General features: G+C 55.3%; 2 protein-coding genes across 4 annotated transcripts; one reads left to right on the forward strand and one right to left on the reverse strand.

Annotated features, from left to right (window-relative positions):
- Positions 1–11: 11 nt before the first annotated feature.
- CPSF4 (cleavage and polyadenylation specific factor 4) lies at positions 12–12,413 on the forward strand. 3 transcript variants are annotated; one of them, XM_027526441.1, is made up of 8 exons: positions 12–304; positions 3,169–3,219; positions 3,671–3,823; positions 5,572–5,667; positions 6,021–6,114; positions 7,218–7,290; positions 8,687–8,857; positions 11,486–12,413. In XM_027526441.1, the coding sequence occupies exons 1-8, from the start codon at positions 202–204 to the stop codon at positions 11,552–11,554; spliced, it is 810 nt and encodes a 269-aa protein (XP_027382242.1). In that variant the 5' UTR covers positions 12–201; the 3' UTR covers positions 11,555–12,413. The 3 variants fall into 3 exon arrangements, with proteins under 3 accessions (XP_027382242.1, XP_027382245.1, XP_027382244.1); XM_027526444.1 differs by having other exon boundaries at positions 31–304; positions 8,765–8,857; XM_027526443.1 differs by having other exon boundaries at positions 32–304; positions 8,762–8,857.
- Positions 12,414–13,008: 595 nt separating this feature from the next.
- Positions 13,009–18,356, reverse strand: ATP5MF (ATP synthase membrane subunit f). Its single transcript, XM_027526445.1, has 4 exons — positions 18,254–18,356; positions 14,709–14,816; positions 13,997–14,113; positions 13,009–13,314 (listed from the first exon to the last, which is right to left on the reverse strand). The coding sequence occupies exons 1-4, from the start codon at positions 18,264–18,266 to the stop codon at positions 13,286–13,288; spliced, it is 267 nt and encodes an 88-aa protein (XP_027382246.1). The 5' UTR covers positions 18,267–18,356; the 3' UTR covers positions 13,009–13,285.
- Positions 18,357–19,594: the final 1,238 nt, after the last annotated feature.

Genomic DNA, 19,594 nt, shown 5'->3' on the forward strand with positions numbered 1-19,594 from the left:
GAACAGGCGAAAAGGACCGGCGCGGGCTCCGGGAGCTCCCGGCATCCTTCGGGCGGCGGCGGCGGCGACAGCGGCGGCAGCGGCTGCGAGGCGAGGCGAGGCTGCGGGGCGCCGTGTGCGGCTGAGCCGGCGGCGGGTAGAAGTGTGAGGGCGGCCGGGGACCTGAGCGGGAGCCGGGCCGGTGTGGCCGTCGCCGCCACCATGCAGGAAATCATCGCCAGCGTGGACCACATCAAGTTTGACTTGGAGATCGCCGTGGAGCAGCAGCTCGGGGCGCAGCCGCTGCCCTTCCCCGGCATGGACAGTGAGCGCGGGGTCGGGGCGGGCGGGCGAGGGCGCGACCCACTCAGCTCCGGGACCTCCCCCACTGGTTCCCGGACGCCTTCTCCCTCCGGACGCCTTCTCCCTCCGCCGGGGAGCTCCTCCCCCTCTGTCCTGGGACTCCTTTTCCCCCCGATCTTGGGACAACCCTCCCGTCGTTATTTTGACAAGGGAGCCCCCGTTCCCGGGGGCTTTTCTAACGCAGGCTTCAGAAAGGCAGGGCGACGTCAGGCAGTTAGAATAACTCTTGAAAGAAGGCGGGTATCCTGGGTTGGAAATCCTGCCCCCACTGGCACACACTCCCCAGCTACAGAGACGTACTAAGATAGCCCGTTTCCCCACCTCCAGCTCCACTTTGAGCGCCGTCTTCTTGCTTTCGTCAAAACTGGGCCGTTGGAGGAGTCTTGCTGCGGGAAGGACCCACCTCCCCGTCTCTGTAGGAGACCCCCTACAGAGACTCTTTCCTTCTGCAGTTCCCGGGCTGTCTCCCGTAACTACCTTGAGAAGACTCAGGTCCATTTTTCTCTTAGGACTCGCGCTCCTGGGAACCCATCCCTCAGTGTTTTTCTGGACCCCACCTTTGGGTCTTTCATCCACCCAGGCAGCTACTTAAGTTCCCTTCACTTCAGTCTCCCCCATCACACGGTGACTCCTGGCTTTCCCTGCCCCACCCCCCAACTCAGGTGGGATGTCTAGCACTTGACTTTTATTTATTTACTTTGGTCACTCCACCGGGCTTGCTAGGATCTTGGTCCCCCACCAGGGATTGAGCCCTGGCCGTGGCAGTGAAAGCGGGGAGTCCTAATCACTGGACCACCAGGGAATTCCTTGAGAGGTCTAGCACTTTAAGAGAAAGGAGCAGTTTCCATTCTCCTTTCCAGACGTACTTGAAATCTAATGCTATAACATTACATCTCAGAGGGCTCTTAAAGATCATTGAATTCAAGCCACAGATGGGCCAGCTGAGGCCTGGGGTTGGGGAAAGGACTTGCCAAAGACCACTGAGCTCCAGATGGAGCAGGTGAGCTCACCAGGGCTCTTGATCTTTCCATCTGCAGTTCCCGGGCTGTCTCCTGTAACTGCCAGAGGACATGGGCTTCAGGGCCCCGTTCTTCCGCCTGTCCCTGGGCTGCTCGAGTCTGCTTGCAGCCTCATTCCCCTCAAGAGGCCACGCTTCCATGTGAGATAATGCTCACACCCCAGAGACATAATCCAAACAGCCTTACTTTACACTGTCTCCACTATACATGGCTTATAAACTGCTGCTCACATTCAGATACTCTTAAACATACTTGTCCACGCACGTGATCGCTTCCTACTTGTACATTCACTCACACATGTGGCCTTTTCCTGGGCCGATGGCACTAGCTGGAGGCCATCCTCCTCCATGCAGGGCAGCTCTTTCCCTCCCGCCCCACTCCAGCTTGGAAGCAGATACTTGACTCTGTGTGAGGGCAGGTGCAGAGGTGAGAACAAACCTGTTCTTAGAGAGGGTCCAGGACACACCTGGCCATAGGTACTGCCTCCGACTGGGGAAGCGCCCTCGGCACTCACACCGCCTGCCCAGCTTCACGGTCAGTGTGTTAGAGTCCAGGGAGGCCACGGCCCTTCCTCTCTCATCCCTACACCTCATTCTGTCTTTTTTTTTTTTTTTAAATATTATGTAGCTGTGTCGGGTCTAGTTGTGGCAAGCAGAATCCTCATTGCAGCTCTCACGCTCCAGAGCACGGGCCTAGTTGCTCTGGGGCATGTGGGATCTTAGTTTCCTGACCAGGGATCGAACCTTTGTCCCCGTATTGCAAGGTGGTGGATTCTTAACCACTGGACCACCAGGGAAGTCCCCATTCCCATCTGATGTGGAGTAGGCATATCAGTTCTGTCCTGAAGGCAAACTCCTTTATGCTGTCTGCCTAAAACCTGACCCCCAGGACAGTGGACTTTAAGGAATGAAACAAACTTAACCTCTGTAAAGGATGAAGGCCCAGCAATACTCTTAAGTGGTACTTTTCTAATGTATTGATAAGACTTCTCAGACTTTCTTGAAATGCAAACAAATGACACCCCTGTGACTCCTACTACTGTAACCTTAAATCTGTCCTAGCAAAATCTGCCTGCTTCCAAGAAGCCAACGAGTCTCTTGCAAGTTAGCAAGCAGAGGCGTGCAAGTGGTCTTTAGAGATAGTGTCGGTGGGTTTCCTGAAATGCCCGCTGATAGAGAAAACTGAGACGCCACAGACGGTTTGTTCTGGTGGCCGTGGCAGGTGAAATCTCGGGCTCCTTGGGACAGCCCTGGACCCCACTGGCTTCTCAGTGCTCAGCTTTTATTCTCCTGCTCCCCTCACCTGAACCCACTGCATCTGTGGGAGCGGAAGTCCGTGCTCCTTTAATTATTCCATGTTGACGTTGCACACCAAAAGCAGTCCTGCTCTGGTATCTTCAGTGACGCTCTTCCCTCCAGAATAGCGTCTCCGAGGCACCCACCTCTTCTCTTGGGCAGGTTCTTCCTGAGAGTCCCCATTGGCTTGTTCTTCCTAGGAGATCATTCCATCCCTCTGCCCTCAGGTTAAAGAGCCCCTGAATCAGCCCTCTGGAAGGTCTGGGCAGGGAGTAATTAATCTCTGTGACCTTGTGCTCCGTCCTTCCTTCTCCCATCCACTTCTGACTCCTGGAAAGCATCTTGCTTATAGGAGGTCCTGGGTGTTACAGTGGGGAGCTTTTCTCCTTGCTCGACCGGGTTTCTGTTTCCTGTACTTTGACTCCTCTGTGGGTTAAAGGCCAGAAGGGTCCCCACCCCCGTGTTCAGATGTCACACCTCGCCCTGTTTGACACTTCTCATTCTTTGTCCAGAGTCAGGGGCTGCTGTCTGCGAATTCTTTTTGAAAGCTGCCTGTGGCAAAGGTAAGAGACCCAGACTCCCCATATCCCACTGAGGTGTCCTCCACCACCCTGTCCCTGGGCAGACCACAGGCTCTCGGATCCCTGGTTTGCCCTGCTTTCGGCAGACTCACAGTGTCCCTAGGTGTGTTTCCCCATCCCCAGTCTTTACTGCACCTACAAATGTTGACATGTCTTCATATCACCAGAACTCTTCTTTAAATTAAGAAAAATGCCCCCCCTTCTCCCCACCTCCCTTAGGCTTCTTAAGTTTCTGTCTTACAGAAATATCTGTGATACCTCGATTGGATATTTTAGATTTTCCCAGTTACAATAAAATCCACAACTATTAAAACCTGAAGCGTGTGCTCATGTGCAGCCTGAAATCACACTGCCTTCTGCCAGGGCAGCTGCCATGTTCCAGGACACGCGGCCCGCGGGCGCACCGGGTCTTCACGCCCGTCTTCCCCGGCAGGGGGCATGTGCCCGTTCCGCCACATCAGTGGTGAGAAGACGGTGGTGTGCAAACACTGGCTGCGGGGGCTGTGCAAGAAGGGGGACCAGTGCGAGTTCCTGCACGAGTACGACATGACCAAGATGCCCGAGTGCTACTTCTACTCCAAGTTCGGTGAGGCGCGGGGCCGGCCCGCCAGCCCGGCTCCCCCGGGGTGGGGGTGGGCTGGGGAGCCCCCCTGAGGCTCCACAAGCACAAGAGTCAGGGTGTGAGCCGTTGCTCCGGCGCCCGTGGCGCCTGCCGACCTCAGTGGGCCCTTCAGTTGTGGGAACTTAGGGTGATTCTCTCATGACCCCCGCGTCTCTGTAGTGCTTCCGTTTTCTGAGCACTCGCGGGTACTTTGGGAGGTTAAGGCAGATCCGGGTCTCATGGTGGGCACAGGACCAGGGCAGCTGGCTGGGGGCCTTGTTTCTGCACCAGTGAACCTTCTCCCTTAGTCAGCCGTTGCTGCCGGAGTGGTGACTAGAGGCCTTCTCTGTAGAAGTGTGATCCCAGGTAGGAGCTGGTCTGTCCTCAGTTCAGCTCAGTCGTGTCTGACTCTTTGCAACCCCGTGGACTGCAGCACGCCAGGCCTCCCTGTCCATCACCAACTCCCAGAGTTTACCCAAACTCATGTCCATTGAGCCAGTGATGCCATCCAATCATCTCAACCTCTGTCGTCTCCTTTCTCCTCCCACCTTCAATGTTTCCCAGCATCAGGGTCTTTTCCAATGAGTCAGCTCTTAGCATCAGGTGGCCAAAGTGTTAGAGTTTCGGTTTCAACATCAGTCCTTCCAATGAACACTCAGGACTGATCTCCTGAAAATACTCTTTAAGAATAGCCGGTGGGGGGCGCTGTCTTCTGGTGGCAGGAGGTCCTCCTCTTTTCATGAGAAACAGAGATTGCTTCCGTCTCTGCTCAAGGGACAGTGGCCTCCGCTGAGCTGAGTGAGCTGTGTGGAGAAGCCAGGGTGGTAGGGCCGGCTTAGGGCCTGGTGGAGCTGGCATGCTCCCTGACGGAACTAGACTCCCGGTTCTACCCTGGGCAAGGCTGCCCAGGAAGAAGCCCTGTTGGTCAGGACGAGGCTGGGCTCTGGCCCCAGAACTGCTGGCCTCAGGCAGGGGGCTGGAAGCCTGCTGTGCACTGTTGTCTGAAGCGACTTAATTCTTTTAGCAGCCCGACAGGTATGCCTGCTGGCTTGTTAATGATAGTTGTAGCTTTTTTTGTAGAGGCAATATAAGCTGGTTTGATTCCTGGCGGGGGGAAGATCCCTTGGAGAAGGAAATGGCAACCCACTCCAGAATTCTTGCCTGGGAAATCCCATGGACAGAGGAGCCTGGCAGGCTACAGTCCACGGGGTCACAGAGAGTCGGACATGACTGAGAGACTAAACGGCAACCAGAGGGCCCCAGCTGTGAGTTCCCAAACCTTCCCTATTGTTGTCCTGAGAGGCAGTCCTCAGACCTTCTTCCTGTCCCAACATGAAGAGCGCATCAAAGCAGACCGGTAATTTCCTGCTGGTCTCAGCTGGTGCGTTTGCACATCTGGACCCCCCCACAATGCCCAGGACACCTCCTCTGGGTGAGGGGTGGAGCCAGGAGCTGTTTGACGAGTTTGATGAGGTGTGTCCTGTGCCCGTCTCTGTCAGTGTCTGTGACCCTTGAGGCAGCACAGACTGTGGGGGAAGGACCATCCCAGCCCAGGTACAGGCCAGGAGACTGAGGCTCCGAGACCCACTGCCCTGGGTCTCAGGGCTTGCTGGGCCGGGACAGGGCACCGGAACCCCCGGCCCTCCCTGCTGTCCTGCGGCCCGGGCCTCCGGAGAATCAGGGGTGGGTCTGGGTCCAGCTCCCCCAGGTGGATGCCTGTCTGGTCCCCGCAGGGGAGTGCAGCAACAAGGAGTGCCCCTTCCTGCACATCGACCCCGAGTCCAAGATCAAGGACTGCCCATGGTACGACCGCGGCTTCTGCAAGCACGGTAGGTGTGGGGTGGCGGGGCCCCCGGCCAGAGGCCTGTCCTCCCTGCCTCTGCCCACATCCTGCCCCTCCTACAAACATCGTGTTAGGCATTTGGGAGCTGGTGAGGCTTTGTCACACCCTCAAGTCCCTCCCCAGGCCAGGCGCCCCTGGAACGCATCCTCACCTGGATTTCTGACCAGGAGACTAGTGTTTGAGAGGCTGTGTGTCCTGCACGCCAGCCCTGCTGAACATGAGGCCGAGCCAGCATCTGAAGCCCTGTTTTTGCACTCTGACCCCCGGGCGGTGGTGTGGGCAGGGCTCTGACCTGCCAGTCAGAGGATGGTCTGAGTGGCCCTGTGCTCGGCTCTGCAGGCCCCCTGTGCAGGCACCGGCACACGCGGAGGGTCATCTGTGTCAATTACCTCGTGGGATTCTGCCCGGAGGGGCCCTCGTGTAAATTCATGCAGTGAGTACCAGGCCCTGTGCTCCCGTGTCTCTCCTGGGCCCACTTGGGCTTTGATCACTGGGCAGTGTCATCAATGGGTCTGGGGAGGGGTGGAAGGCGGGGAGGGGCCACTGCTGCTTCTGAGCCCAGACGTGGCTCTGCCTAAACCAAGGTTTGACCTTTACTGGGTCACAGTCCATCTTGGCCTCAGATAAAAACTCCGGTCCCTGTACTCCAGAAAAACTCAGACACACATGACCTCAAGCCAAGAACCTGTGCCCTCAAGGAAGGGAACTTCAGTTTCCAGCAGGGTCTCCTGCATGAAGACACTGAGCTCAGGCTTCCCTGGACAGGGGTTCACAAACCCTCGTGTGAAAGAATGTCCCCATTTCACACATGGGAACACGGAGGTTCCGAGCCCCGCCACTGGCCAGGGGCAGGTGGGGACGGGTGGGGGCGCTTGGTCTGAGGCAGGTCTGTGGCCTCTAGAGCCCAGTCCTCCTGCCAGCAGGGCCCAGTGCCCCTCCCCTGGGCCTCAGTGCCCATCTGTCACTTTGGGTGGTTGTGGGTGGCGGCACTGGGACCCAGAGTAGTGTCAGCCCACCCCCACCCCTTGCTGCCTCCATCCACACTGCTGACACCCACATGGCAGCCGTGTCCTGCTCGCTGCCACGTGGTGGGCAGGTGACTGGTGCTGCTGACTTGGTCCCCCTCCTGAGATGCAAGCCCGGCAGCCTACAGGTGACCCAGGGGTTCCTCTATATGGGCAGGGGAGTGGGGGGGCATGTCCACCAGGACTCTGTGGGCAGAGGTCTAACGCTGTCCCTGCAGCACAGGGTATGTGCCGGGAGGGCCTCTGTGCCCGCCAGCCCTGTTTCCTTCCTCTCTCTTAGCACCGCTCACCGGGGCTCACAGCTAGGTGTAGGCAGAGCTGGGTCTGAGTCCAGACACCTCAGATCCGTCCCGAGGCCCGGCGGAGCTGAGTGCCAGCCCCCGCCCTCCGTCCAGGTAGCTCGTTGGCCCTGGGCTCGGCGAGAGGCCAGCTGGGATTTTTCTGGGGCCAGAACTTGGGAGCCCCGCCCGCCTGGCTCCTCTCTCACCTCCTCTTCTCCTCTCGTGACCAGCCCTCGATTTGAACTGCCGATGGGAACCACCGAGCAGCCCCCACTGCCGCAGCAGACGCAGCCACCCACGAAGGTACCGTGCCCTGGGCCCGCGGTGCTGCAGGGCCTGGCAGCGCACTCACTGCCTGCCCCAGTGCAGGGTCTGTCTGAGAGCTGGCGGGAGACCGCGAGAGGAGGGTGGGGGCGGGGGCCGGAGCGGAGGGGAGTCACCTGCGTTCCAGCAGAAGCTCCAAGGGGGACAGAGCGGCCGGCACCTTCTCGTGGTGGAGGGCGGCCTGCTGCAGCCAGACGCCTGCTGGGCTCCTCTGCCCGTCTCGCCTGCGGGCCTGGGAGCGTCCTGGGCGCCCCATGTCTGCTGCGCTGGCTGCAGGCCCTTCCCTCCACAACGGGACTCGCCTGAGGGGCCCGGCAGGGCGGGAGCAGACCTGGGAGCAGAAGCGAGGCTGCCTGGTTCTCTGGCCGGGCCCGACCGTGGGAAGGGATGCTGGGCACAGAGGCTGAGGGACCAGATGGCTCCAGTCTCCTAGGTGAGGGGGCCCCACTCCCACCCCGCAGCGGGCCATTCCCCTCAAGCAAAGGAGAGGGAACTGCCCTGAACGCATGGGACTCTGCGGCAGTGCCCCCCAAACCAAGGGCACTTTGGGTTTGGTTACGGACGGTGGGCGGGTCCCAGAGGAAGGCCGGGCGGGTGTCCCCGGCAGGGTCTCAGCAGGCTGATGAGCTGCCCGCTGGTTGTGAAGCCTCACCTCTCACCTGGTTGGACTCTCAGCCCGCTGTCCAGGCCCAGCCTGGCCCTCCATCTGTGCTGGAGGTCGAGCAGCTGGGAGGGGATGCGGCCACCCTCACCACCCTGACCCCCACCCTCCCGCGGGTGTGGGATAAACTAGCAGAGCTGGGCGTTCCCAGTTCCCAGCTCAGGGCTCCTGCGATGATGGGCCCAGAGGCAGGGTCCCACCGGGTTGGGCAGTGGCCATGCTGTCCAGGCCCTGCCGAGGCGCCCCGTCCCCCTTGCTCCCTAGCGGAGGGCCCTCTCAGCCCCTAGACCGCAGGTCAGCGTGTCAGCCTCCGACTCTTTTCTGTGACTGTTGCCCGCCGTGTAGGCTCTAAACAGCTGGCTGAACCAAGCGTTCATCCTGACCTGAAGCTAGAACCTCACAAACAAAAGTAAGGCCTGCTCATGCCCTCGCCCCGCCGCCCCGGAGGCCACCTGTCTCTCTGGTGTTTTGTTTCCACTTTTATTTTTCGTTTCTGTGTGTCTGCATGGTGTTTTCGGGCAGCGGCTCCTGCCATCGTCACCAGGCGTTTCTCTCCCGCCTGCTCTCCTGAGCGGGGCCGCCGCGAAAGCCCTTCTTCGCTGGCCACGGCCACGGTCGTGCGGGAGAAGGCCCGCCCTCTTTTTTCCTCTCCCCATCGGTAGTCTGCCTGCACGTGTTTTCCGCAGTAAAACCGTGTTGTGTAACTCTTTCCAGCAAAGTAACAATCCGCCATTACAAAGGTCGTCCTCCTTGATCCAGTTAACGAGTCAGAACTCTTCTCCCAACCAGCAGAGAACTCCGCAGGTCATCGGGGTCATGCAGAGTCAAAACAGCAGCGCGGGCAGCCGAGGACCCCGGCCGCTGGAGCAGGTCACATGCTACAAGGTGAGTCCCGGGGCCGGCGGGGGCGTCTTCCACAGGCCACGGCCATCCCCTCCTTCCCCAGAGAGTTAGCTCATGTTGAAGAACGAAGACATCTTTGTTTTTGCTAATTGGAAGAGAAAAACGGGGCCACTCCGGTGAGCTAGACCATGCCACTTCCACGACACACTAAGGCCAGGTTAACAACTAAACATCTGCTGTTGAATGAACGGATTGCGCACGCAAGAAAGGGATGGCAGCCTTCCAGAGCCCAGGAACGGAGTGAGCCCTGAACTCTGGGGGAGGCGGGGTCCTCACACCCCACACGGCACCCCCGAGGGAAAGGGACAGAGCTTTAGATCTGCCTGGTGAGGAATCAGATTAGGACACACACACGCAAAATGGGATGTTCAGGGAAAGGGCGCGCTTTTAAAAAACACTTACTAGAAAACTGGTCTCACTCTTGGCTCTGGGTGGAAAGTGGGGGAGGAAAGTCCTTTCAGAGTTGGTCGTCACTGGTGGGCAAGCCCTTCCTCCTTGAGTTTGAGCCTTGGTGAGGGCCAAAAAGCCACAGGCTGAGTTTTCTAATCTAAAACAGCCCCCTGGTAACGTAGCTTCGAGATATTTATTCTCAACCCAGCCCACACAGAATTCCCACAATGAGGTTTCCCTAGAAGAGAGCTGGTGACTAAGAAGTATAGAAGGAAACCAGCACCTGCAAGTGAGCGAGCAGGGACGACCAGCAGAACTAGGTTCACAGAGGCTTCAGATCATCTGGGGGGTCAGATGGAGTACGGAATTAGTGCAGGTTTCTTGTGAAGACTTCTAGAGGACGCAGAAGTGTGGGGGCGCAGTGGGTGCTGTCCTTCATCCCCGCCCTTCCTGAGGGCAGCCACTGTGCTCGGCCATTCGCCCGCCACGCTCCGTCTGCTGTGCCCTCTGCACTCGCAGTGCCTACAGGGGCTCCACTCAGAGACGTGCTCTTCTGAACTTACTCACACAAGGACAAGACGGATTTTAATGTAAATAGGGCCCTTGGGTGGAGTGTCCTCTGATCCCTTTTACCTTACGTTCTGAGTCTGTGTCAGGATAAGTTACTCCAGTGTATTTCACTGGCTGCATAATTTTATCAGTTCTCTGTGGGTAGTTATAGTTTTTGCTACTAAAAACAGCACTGCGCCTGACAGACATTGGTGAGCTCTTGTCTGGTGTCTGGAGCACCCACAAGTAGAAGGGTTGAGTCAAAAACTATATGCTTATATTGTCCCCAGAACTTGCCTTCAGGAAGGGCTGAGCCACTATGGCCGTCACTCACTGAGCACCTCCTCTGCTGTCGCTCCTTCCCAGGAGGGGTCTCTGTTCTGAGGGAGGGCAAGGCAGGTGCCCAGACACCAAAGTTAGGAGTGCCCACGTGTGTAGGGAAGGCCTCACAAATTTATGAGCCTGAGCCCTGACCAGTGAGGAGAATGTGGAAAGGGGGCTGTGGAAGCAGGTGAGTGGAGGGGGGGGGGGGGGAGTTGTCAGATGGCTTCCAACCAGGCAGTTCTCAAGTACAGCGAGGAGCCTTGGGCGTCCTGGGTCAGCTGTGCTGTCACCTCGCCCCTCCAGGACTCATCAGCAGGGCCTCTGAAGAGCCAGCTTCCGTAGAAAGACGGGGCTAGGGGACGAACCTAACCACCCCTTCCTGCCGCGGGCACAGTTGATATTAAAGCCACCTCGGGAATCCTGGAGGCCAGTAGACATGCCAGGTGCTATAAGCGGAGGTACTCACTCCCTCCCTCTGCTTACGATGTCTACCAAAGGCCCAGCTGGTGGCTATATGGGCCACTTGTGCACACAATGTACACCTGCAGGTCAGACAGGCGTGAGAACCTGGGGACTGTGGGGTCAGGGGATAGAACAGGCCAAAGCCCCGAGTTCGACTGAGGAAGTAAGGACTGAGAGAGCTGGTGTAGGGTGGGTGCCCCTACCTGTCTCCCAACCCCTTGTTCAGTGGTTGAGGCTGCCTTTTCCTTCCTTATAATCTCCTTCTGCCCTCTGAGGAGTAACGAGAATGAAGAGAAACTAGGGAAGGGTCTGGATCATCAGCAGGGACAGGAAGCCAGGGTCAGTGCTAGGTTTTTGAGGAGATTCTACCAGATCTGGTGATCCAAGTCTAACCAGTTTTCCCGTCTCTCTGATCCCATGAGCAAACTTGGCCCAGGGGTAGCTTAGGCAAGTACGCAGGAGGGAGAGCCCTTTGGGTGCAGCCCACCCTGTCCTCGCAGTGAGTCCCTGAGTTGGGGGAGGAGCCTGGGGGCTTCTCCCACGTTGCCGCCTCCCTGTCCCTGGGGAGTCCCAGAACTGTGCCTCAGAGGTAAGTGACTGGCCAGTGCAGAGGAGCTCAGTCCCTGCTCAGGCAGGGTGCTCTGGTGCTGTGGGCTTTTCTTCTGAACCCGAACACCAGAGGCTGCCATGGCTATGTACTTTCTTATACCTGTGGTTCCTGGGCCACTTGACCTTCTGGAACTCCCTTTCCACCTGAATGAGTCAGTATACCCCGGAATTTCGGCGTCCCTGTCCCCAGCCTGGGGCTTGGTGGGTGCTGCCTCAGTTGAGAACTGCATCTGAAACGATGTTTCTGTTTGTTCCCTCCCTCCCTGCTGTTCCCAGTGTGGTGAAAAAGGACACTATGCCAACAGATGTACCAAAGGGCACTTGGCCTTTCTCAGCGGACAGTGACAGCAGCTGGACCCAGCTCAGAGCAGCCTGGGGGGCCCCGTGCTGGGGGCCGCCCTGGGCCATTCCTGGGAGTGTGTGTTTAACTGTTTCACACCAGCGCTGGTGCGGCTCTGGCTGGAGCTGGTAGGCAGGCACGCTGGGGTTTATTCTTACGGGCTACGTCTTGTCAGTATCCCTATTTTGCTGTAATGTCTTTTTTAAAAGGGGGACACGTGTTCCAGTCTGGCCCCTTGGGTTGGCATCATGTTTGTCGAGCTATCAAAGCTGCACACCACCCTCAGGAGGGAGGAAGCTGTGGGAAAGGGCTTGTGCTTACAGCAGTTGTGTATGGAGGGCAGCCCTTCCCCTTGGGCCTCCTTAAACTGGGGGCTGGTGGACCGTTTGAAGCTGCAGCTGGGTCACGCCTGCTTCCTCCCTGTCCTGCTGCATCAGAGGCTGTATCTGTTGGTGGGATTTGAACAAGGTGGCCCTTCAGGGCAAGCTCAAGTGTGCTTGCCACCTCAGCCGGGTCCTGCTCCCTGGTGGCCGTGGCTGAGGAAAGGTGCAGGGCCAAGGCTGTCACGTGTGATGGCCTTTTTCTTCTGGCCGTATCTGCCTGACGGTGTTTAAGGTATACCTTAAGCTGGAGCTGCCACCAGCCTTTCCACAGACACGCAGTTCACCTGTGCACCTACCTCCCATGCCATCAAGCATCTGTACTGTCACACACCTTGGGCCCAGAGGAGAGGCCTGTCTCTGAGCCTGGAAATGTGAAGCTGGCACCTGCAACCTGCAGGGCAAATGGGCCTATTTGAGTTTAATTACAGGAACCATTTTTATGAAGTTGATTAAAGCTTGTTTTGTAAGCTGTGTTTCATTACGTCAGGACTCCATGACAAGAAGGTTCTTGCTGCCGGCTGCATAAGCTTTGACGGTGCTCCCTTTTCCCCTTTTAGTGAAAGTAATCTCACGACAGGAAGTGACGCTGGGGCCTCGGGGTGGCATCCTGGAAGCCTAGTCATGGACACAGTTGCCTGGCAGGTGTCCGTCATCTCAGATGTCGGGAGACTGGTTCTTTCCACTTCATATCTTGCAGGAGGTAATCAGCCACAGCATCTCCACCCTTCACACTCCACGCGTGTGTATGCTCACTACACACCCCTTAGGAAGAAAGGTTCTGACCTTGATGCCACTTTACCTCTGGTGGAGTGTAAGGAAGAGGCTGCTGGACACAGCAGCCTGAGCTCCTGTCGGGACTTCTGCTTTCCCTTCCCACCGGTGTCATCCCGCTGACCTTCCTGCAAGTGAGGCTTACTCAGCAAGACCAGACGAGCCCACGCACCTGGTCCCCTGAGACCCCAATAGCCCAGGATGGTGCAGGAAGATGGGGGAGGGGAGAACATTCTTAGGAACTAGGGCATCTGCCTTATACTGTGAGTCTGTCAGCTGACAAAAGACCAAAAGTGAGGCAGAGAGAAGGAAAACACCTTAGCACTGTTGATGGGGCACTAGGTGACCTCCGGGACACTGGGGCAAGATCCTGAAGCTCAAGGTTCGCAGTCCCTTCTGGAAGCGGTAGAAGCACCCCACCCCAGCTCGTGCAGCAGGAGCTACAGGGCAGGCAGTTGGCTGAGCCAGCGAGGCAGTCCAAGTACCAGTCATTTTTTATTGGATGTTAATTCTCCATTAGGATGTAAAAGGATTCAGGGGTGCCGGCAAAGGTGATGGTCAGGAATGCAGAGTGCGCCCTCTTCAGTGGTACTTGCGGAGCCGCTCGTGTTCTGGAGTCAGAAAGGCAAAATGGTAGAGAGTTCTTCACAGGTGTGGAGAAAGCACAGGGCGACAGGGAGGGCAGCGGGCCAAAACCGTGAAGCCCTCCTGAAAACTTTCAGGAGATGCCCCACAGCCTGCTTGTGGAATCAGGAGCTCATCTGGCCCCTGAAGGCATTCCCGCTCAGAAAAACCACCCACGCGCCCACCCTCAGGGCCAGCACTGCTCAGGATGCCCCAGGCTGGCAGGGAGCTGGACAATGGCGCACATTGTCCATGGAGCCCGGTCAGTGGCCACTGCTGACACTTCCTGGCCTCTCCAACAGATAAGACTCCTCTCAGATCTCAGAATGGGAGACGCCATGCTTTGCAGAGCCCACAGATAGCGGACTGCAGCCTGCAACCCACTGCCCTCTTCACACTGGCTGCTAGGAAGATGAAGCCAAACTTCCCACCAACCTGTGGCAGAGCCTGCAGTATCTGACAGAATGCTGCCTAAATGCTTTCACCTCACGTTCATCTTACTTTTCCTTTCTCTTTGCCACAGTTTTCTACCTTAAAACATACCATATTCTGGTAGGTCCCTCCAATTCTTCAGCTGTCTGTGGGGTGACTTCTAAATGAGACGGTGAACCAATCCCACCCTGTCAGGGGAGACCCCACCAGAGGCAAAGCAATCCAGAAGACACTCACTGAGCTCCTTATAAGAGCGGCAGTAGTTTAAAAACACGTAGGCCGCCAGCACCATCGAGAGCCCCGCGATGCTCCCTTTCTTCACGTTCACGTACTTGTTGTAATACCGATAGTAACCTGTGAACGGGGGAGGCCACGCCTCTGAGGACACATTCTAACGGGAGAGGGCAAAGCTGAGGACAGGCCTCAGTGCAGGAGCAAAGAGCATGCAAAAGACAGCAGAGGGTGGTCAGCATTAGAAAGGAAAACAGAATGAGCCCCCCCCCCCGCCCTGCCCCCCGGGGGGCTGGCGACCACACAGGTCCCATGACGTGATGACACAGGACTGATCTGCCTGGTCACGCACTGTGACCTGAAAGGCAGACCACTTCAAATGTCCATCCTGGAAGGCCGGGCTCGCAGGGAGGCGAGCATCGCAGACTAGCATCCCCTGTGCTTCTAGCTCATTTTCCTCTTAAGGCTTAATGACATTTCTTTAACACAGAGGCAGTGGTACACATTCCAGACAAGAGAAAACATATCCTTATCTGAAATATTTACAAGCCAGCCTTTCACAGGACCCATCAAATGCGGAAATTCGAGGCCTAACAATCTGATTCTGTCCTCTACATAACTTATAGGTCTAAAACTGGCCAAGTTAACTCAGGGCAAAAAAAAAGACCTGAAGACCCAGAGGCCTGCTCTTATTTACACATGCCCATAAGGCTCTGACCTCTTTGAAATGCTCCAGCGATGCCTGAAGGGGTGAAATCCCGCATCAGTATCCAGCTTGGCAACTCCCCTAGTTTGACTTCCAGGAGCTTCTTCTCCTTCAGTGGTACTGAAAAGGACAACACAAAAACACACCCAGTGAAAGGGTCTCCCGGGAACACAAACAGCATCTGTCTGTGTCACGTCAACCACTCAATAATGATGCATTCAGTAACATCACTAAACAGAGGCTGCACATAAGTAATACTACAGGTAAACATATCACACCAAATACATTATCTTAAGCTAGAGTCTATATATCGCAGAACAAGATCCTGAATAACAGCCTGCTAGGAATAACTATAAAGAGAGAACTAAGGGCCATGAAGAAGAGATAAAAGTGGAGGATGGATGCCTTTATTTTATGAGGAAGAGTGGGGAAAACTGACTCAGAGAAGCTGGCGAATCCTGAACAAAGGCAGAGAGCCTGCAGGCCGTGGGGGCACAACTCGACCTCAGGTCTGGTTCCCATGCTCCTGAAGCCAATCTGACTCCTACCTCAAGCATCCCACCTCAGACCACAGACGTCAAATGACTTAGTAAAAGCCATTCCCGAGGCCCCATGGGCCCCAGATCATTTCCCAATGAGAATCTGGACACAGGAAGGGCTCTTGTTTTAGGCCATACTGTATTCATATCTGGGCTTAAGAGTAAAACAGGAAAGTGGCCAGGGAGAGGCTGGCCCTGTGAATGCTCATAAAAGGAGGGAATGGCCTCTCCGCTGTCCTCTTCCCAGACGTCAACTTTAAAACATTGTTTGACAGGCGCACTCTTCAGAGCAAGGAGTCAAGGGCGCTGCTGCTTCTTAAAGATGACCAAGAGGAGCTGGATTTCACCATTCCAAGGTTTCTTCTCCATTTTCAGGATCTAAGGAAAGGCTTGGGCTCCTTAAGAACTAACCTTGAGAGTTCACTGGGGGAGAATCCCACCGTGAACTCTTATCAAGGGCAAGGGCCATCATCAGGCTTAATGGCACATTCACACAAACTATGAAAACATTCACATTATCTTGCATTCTCGTTCAGGGGCTGACAAGTGCCTTGGCACATCACGGGAGAAAAAAGCCAACCATTAATTTTTCTTCATATTCATGTCTCTGTGGTAATGGTTTAGTCACTCAGTTGTGTCTCTCTCTTTGCAACCCCATGGAGAGTAGCTCCAAGAGTTATGTATCTGTACTATGAAGAAAAGAGCATTTCTGTAACCAAAACCAAGAAATGTATAAACACAGAAACACACACACACACACACATTAGCCTTAAGGAGAGCCAAGTACAGCACCATCACAAAACTCCAAGAGACCATCAGATTCATCAGAGATGCATGTACACTCCCTCACTCCAAGAGTTTCTCTCTCTGCAGAACACAAAGGCCTTAGTCCTTGGCTGCATACTGGCTCTCCCCCAACACTCCTCTGCAGTGGCTGGTTCATACCAGTAGAGCGTGGTGATGAACAGAGCAGACTCTACCATCAAGTATCCTGGGTTTAGTGCCACTTTGAAGCTGTGTGCCCTCAGGCAAGTTACTGCCCTCTTTGTGCCTCAGTTTCCTCTTCTGTAAAATAAAGTAGAAATAGTACCTACCTTGCTACTAAGCTCCAGGTACTATGTAAATAGGAATTATTATTATCTGTCTCCCTGACTGACTGTGAGCTATCTGAAGGTGGGAGTTCCCCACACATAGTTCCTGGTCATGACAGAATTTCACTGAAGGTTAAGAAAGGACCACAGGTTCTTGGGAGGGCAGGTGACTACCTGACTTGATTTTATGACTTCAAAAAGCATACTGTCCATCTATACGGAGGGACACGGAGAGACACAAGTGTCTTCTGTGTGCTAAATCCAACCAGAGAGTGAAAGGTTTTGTTTTGCAGGTCACACAAGGTCTCTGTAACATAGTCTTAAAAAAAAAGAAAAAACAAAAAACAACTATTCATGCACACATGCCACACTGCAAGTCAGGCAAGATCTTAGTTCCCTGACCAGGAGTGGAACACAAACCCCACCCCTTCCCCACAGTGGCAGCACACAGCCTTAACCACTGGACCACCAGGGAAGTCCCTGAACAAATATTTTTTTAAAAACATAAAAACTATTCTTCGTTCACAGATCATACAAAAAATAGGCCACAGGAAATCCAGCCGAGTGGCCACTCTATCAACCCAGATCTCATCTATCACTCTTGGTACTCCCATCACTTTATCTGATACTGAATTCGTGGCTTTATGCTCTGGTGACAGATATCACCTAAAAGCTCATCAGTACATGAACTCCAATTCCTTCACCTGGGTAACACCGATGGGTCAGATGTGACATGACCTTACCCAAAGGTCACGCAGGGAAAGCTGGATGACAGCACTCAACAGTGGCCCAGGCAGTGTTCCGAGCACCTTACAAACTTCAGGTGTTTAACCCTTAGTTCACAGTGCTCTCCACAACTCTCTGCTACAATAAGAAACCAAGACTCAAGGTTTCCTTTTCACACGCTGTCCTGTTTACACAACACAACCACCCTGGATATATATTCTCATGCCCGTTCTTACAGATGAAAAAAAGCATCGTTATCATCTTTTTTGACCCCCCTTTACACGTCTCCAGGCTGAGATTTAAGAATATAGAAACTGAGGGAAGAGACAGACCCGTGAATCAGAATTCTGCCATTATCATGCAGTGTGACCACAGGCAAGCCATACCGCATCTCTGACCCGTTACTTTCCTCACCTTTAAAATGGGATCAAAAAATAAATAAATAAAATGGGATCAACGTTCCCGGCACTGACCTCCTGACAAGGTTACTGTGAGGATCCAGAGCTAAAATACGGTGGTTTCAGTATTTCTTAAAAAGTCAAAGTGGACAGTCTGGTAAGTGTAGAGATTATACACGCATATCATCGAAAAGGCTGATGGTCATACGGTCACTTGTGTGATTAAAAGCTCAGTTTACCACAAGACCCCAGAAGCCTAGGCTTGAATCCCAGCTCAGCCCACTCACCCCCAGTGACCTTGAATAGGTCACTTCACCTCTCTAAGCCTATTCCACACACTCAAGCGTCGACCCTTCCGTGGTGTCAGGCTCTGTCCCAGCATAGCTCCTCTGGGAACTGAATTTGAGCTTCCGCTTAACACTGAGGGCTCAGGTGCAAAGAAACTGCCAGAGCATGGATAAGAGTGCCATTCCTCAGCGAGGAGAGGAGGGTGGTCCGAGGCGCGCATTCCCAGGCCCCGAGGCGCGTCGCTGGGATGCCGTCGCCCTCCCCGCCGCAGCCGAGCGGCGCCCGCTCTGGGCAGCCAGGAGGCACCGCTGGGCGAGACGAGGAGGGTCGGGCGGCGCTGGACCCTGAACAGAGGGTCCGGCAGGCCTCAAGTGAGGGCGCGGCGAAGGTCCTGAGCGAAAGGGAGGCGGCTCCTGCACTCTGTCCCTCTCTTCCCTGTGCGACTCTGGTCACTGGGCCCCAAACCCCGACTCCTGGCTCCACCCGAGTAGCCCTAAATGGACCCGGAGACTCACCGACTGACGCCATCTTGGAGTCCTGGCTGTCCGCTCGGCCGGGCCGCGCAAGGACTGCTGGGTAGGGAGCATGCCCTCTGGGGACCAGAAGCAAAGGCTCACGGGAAGCAGGTCGAGACTGGGAGGAGGCTGGGCTTGCAAGTGCGCCATGAGTCGAAGGGCGAAGTAACGAAGGCAAAGCCCAGCGACCCCGCAGTGGGGAAGCCGGGCGGGAAGCGGGCGCTGGTGACGGGGTGGGAGTGGAAGTGATAAGGCTCACCTTGGGCTTCCAGCCCCAGGAGGAGATTGGAAAGGACCAAAAAAGGGGGGTTGGAGGAATAGGGGGGTTGGAGGAATAGGGGAAGAGCATCTTAGCTTTCTTGCTCTGTCGCCTTAAATTTGTTGTGAAGGATGACAGGGGCATATTAAGATCTTTGTCCCAACTGTGCTTGATGGGAGATTCAAGGAATCCCCGGTTACCAGGAAAAGTCGGTGTCCAGGCTTAGATTCCAAATACGTTTGATTACCTCATAGCTGAGTCGGTAAAGAATCTGCCTGCAATGAAGGAGACTCGGGTTTGAGTCCTGGGTCGGGAAGATCGCCTGGAGGAGAATCCCATGGACAGAGGAGCCTGGTGGGCTACAGTCCAAGTGGTCGCAAGAGTGGGACACGACTGAGTGACTTTCACTTTACTTAGGTTTGATTCCAGAGTAACTATGTGTCCACCCTCTGGGACTGCACCCTAAGGTCGGAAATAAGCAATACTCTCAGATCAGATCAGTTGCTCAGTCGTGTCCGACTCTTTGCAACCCCATGAATCACAGCACGCCAGGTCTCCCTGTCCATCACCAACTCCTGGAATTCACCCAGACTCACGTCCATCGAGTCAGTGATACCATCCAGCCATCTCATCCTCTGTCGTCCCCTTCTCCTCTTGCCCCCAATCCCTCCCAGCATCAGAGTCTTTTCCAATGAGTCAACTCTTCTCATGAGGTGGCCAAAGTACTGGAGTTTCAGCTTTAGCATCATTCCTTCCAAAGAAATCCCAGGGCTGGTCTCCTTCAGAATGGACTGGTTGGATCTCCTTGCAGTCCAAGGGACTCTCAAAAGTCTTCTCCAACACCACAGTTCAAAAGCATCAATTCTTCGGCACTCAGCCTTCTTCACAGTCCAACCCTAGGGATACACAACTCCTTCTTTCTGCCCCTTCTCCAGGGGCAATGATGATGCCTCACCACCATCTTGTTCTTTCTGGAAAGGTGGCGATAACCCTTTCTGGTTAAGCAATTCTGACTTGGGCAAGATGCTTCAGTGGCCTGAATCCTAGTTTTCTTCTCTGTAAAATAGGGATATAATGCTTAC

Source organism: Bos indicus x Bos taurus, chromosome 25 (genome assembly GCF_003369695.1).
Source record: "Bos indicus x Bos taurus breed Angus x Brahman F1 hybrid chromosome 25, Bos_hybrid_MaternalHap_v2.0, whole genome shotgun sequence".
NCBI classification, from domain to species: Eukaryota; Metazoa; Chordata; class Mammalia; order Artiodactyla; family Bovidae; genus Bos; species Bos indicus x Bos taurus.

Excerpts from the sequence above, each read along its gene's own strand:
- CPSF4 (XM_027526441.1), top strand. The coding sequence starts at position 202 with ATGCAGGAAATCATCGCCAGCGTGGACCACATCAAGTTTGACTTGGAG. Across the intron at positions 5,668-6,020 it reads CCGCGGCTTCTGCAAGCACG|GCCCCCTGTGCAGGCACCGG; the intron begins GTAGGTGTGGGG and ends TCGGCTCTGCAG. Across the intron at positions 7,291-8,686 it reads AGACGCAGCCACCCACGAAG|CAAAGTAACAATCCGCCATT; the intron begins GTACCGTGCCCT and ends AACTCTTTCCAG.
- ATP5MF (XM_027526445.1), bottom strand. Across the intron at positions 14,114-14,708 it reads CGCTGGAGCATTTCAAAGAG|GTTACTATCGGTATTACAAC; the intron begins GTCAGAGCCTTA and ends CCCCGTTCACAG. Across the intron at positions 13,315-13,996 it reads CCGCTCTTATAAGGAGCTCA|AACACGAGCGGCTCCGCAAG; the intron begins GTGAGTGTCTTC and ends TTCTGACTCCAG.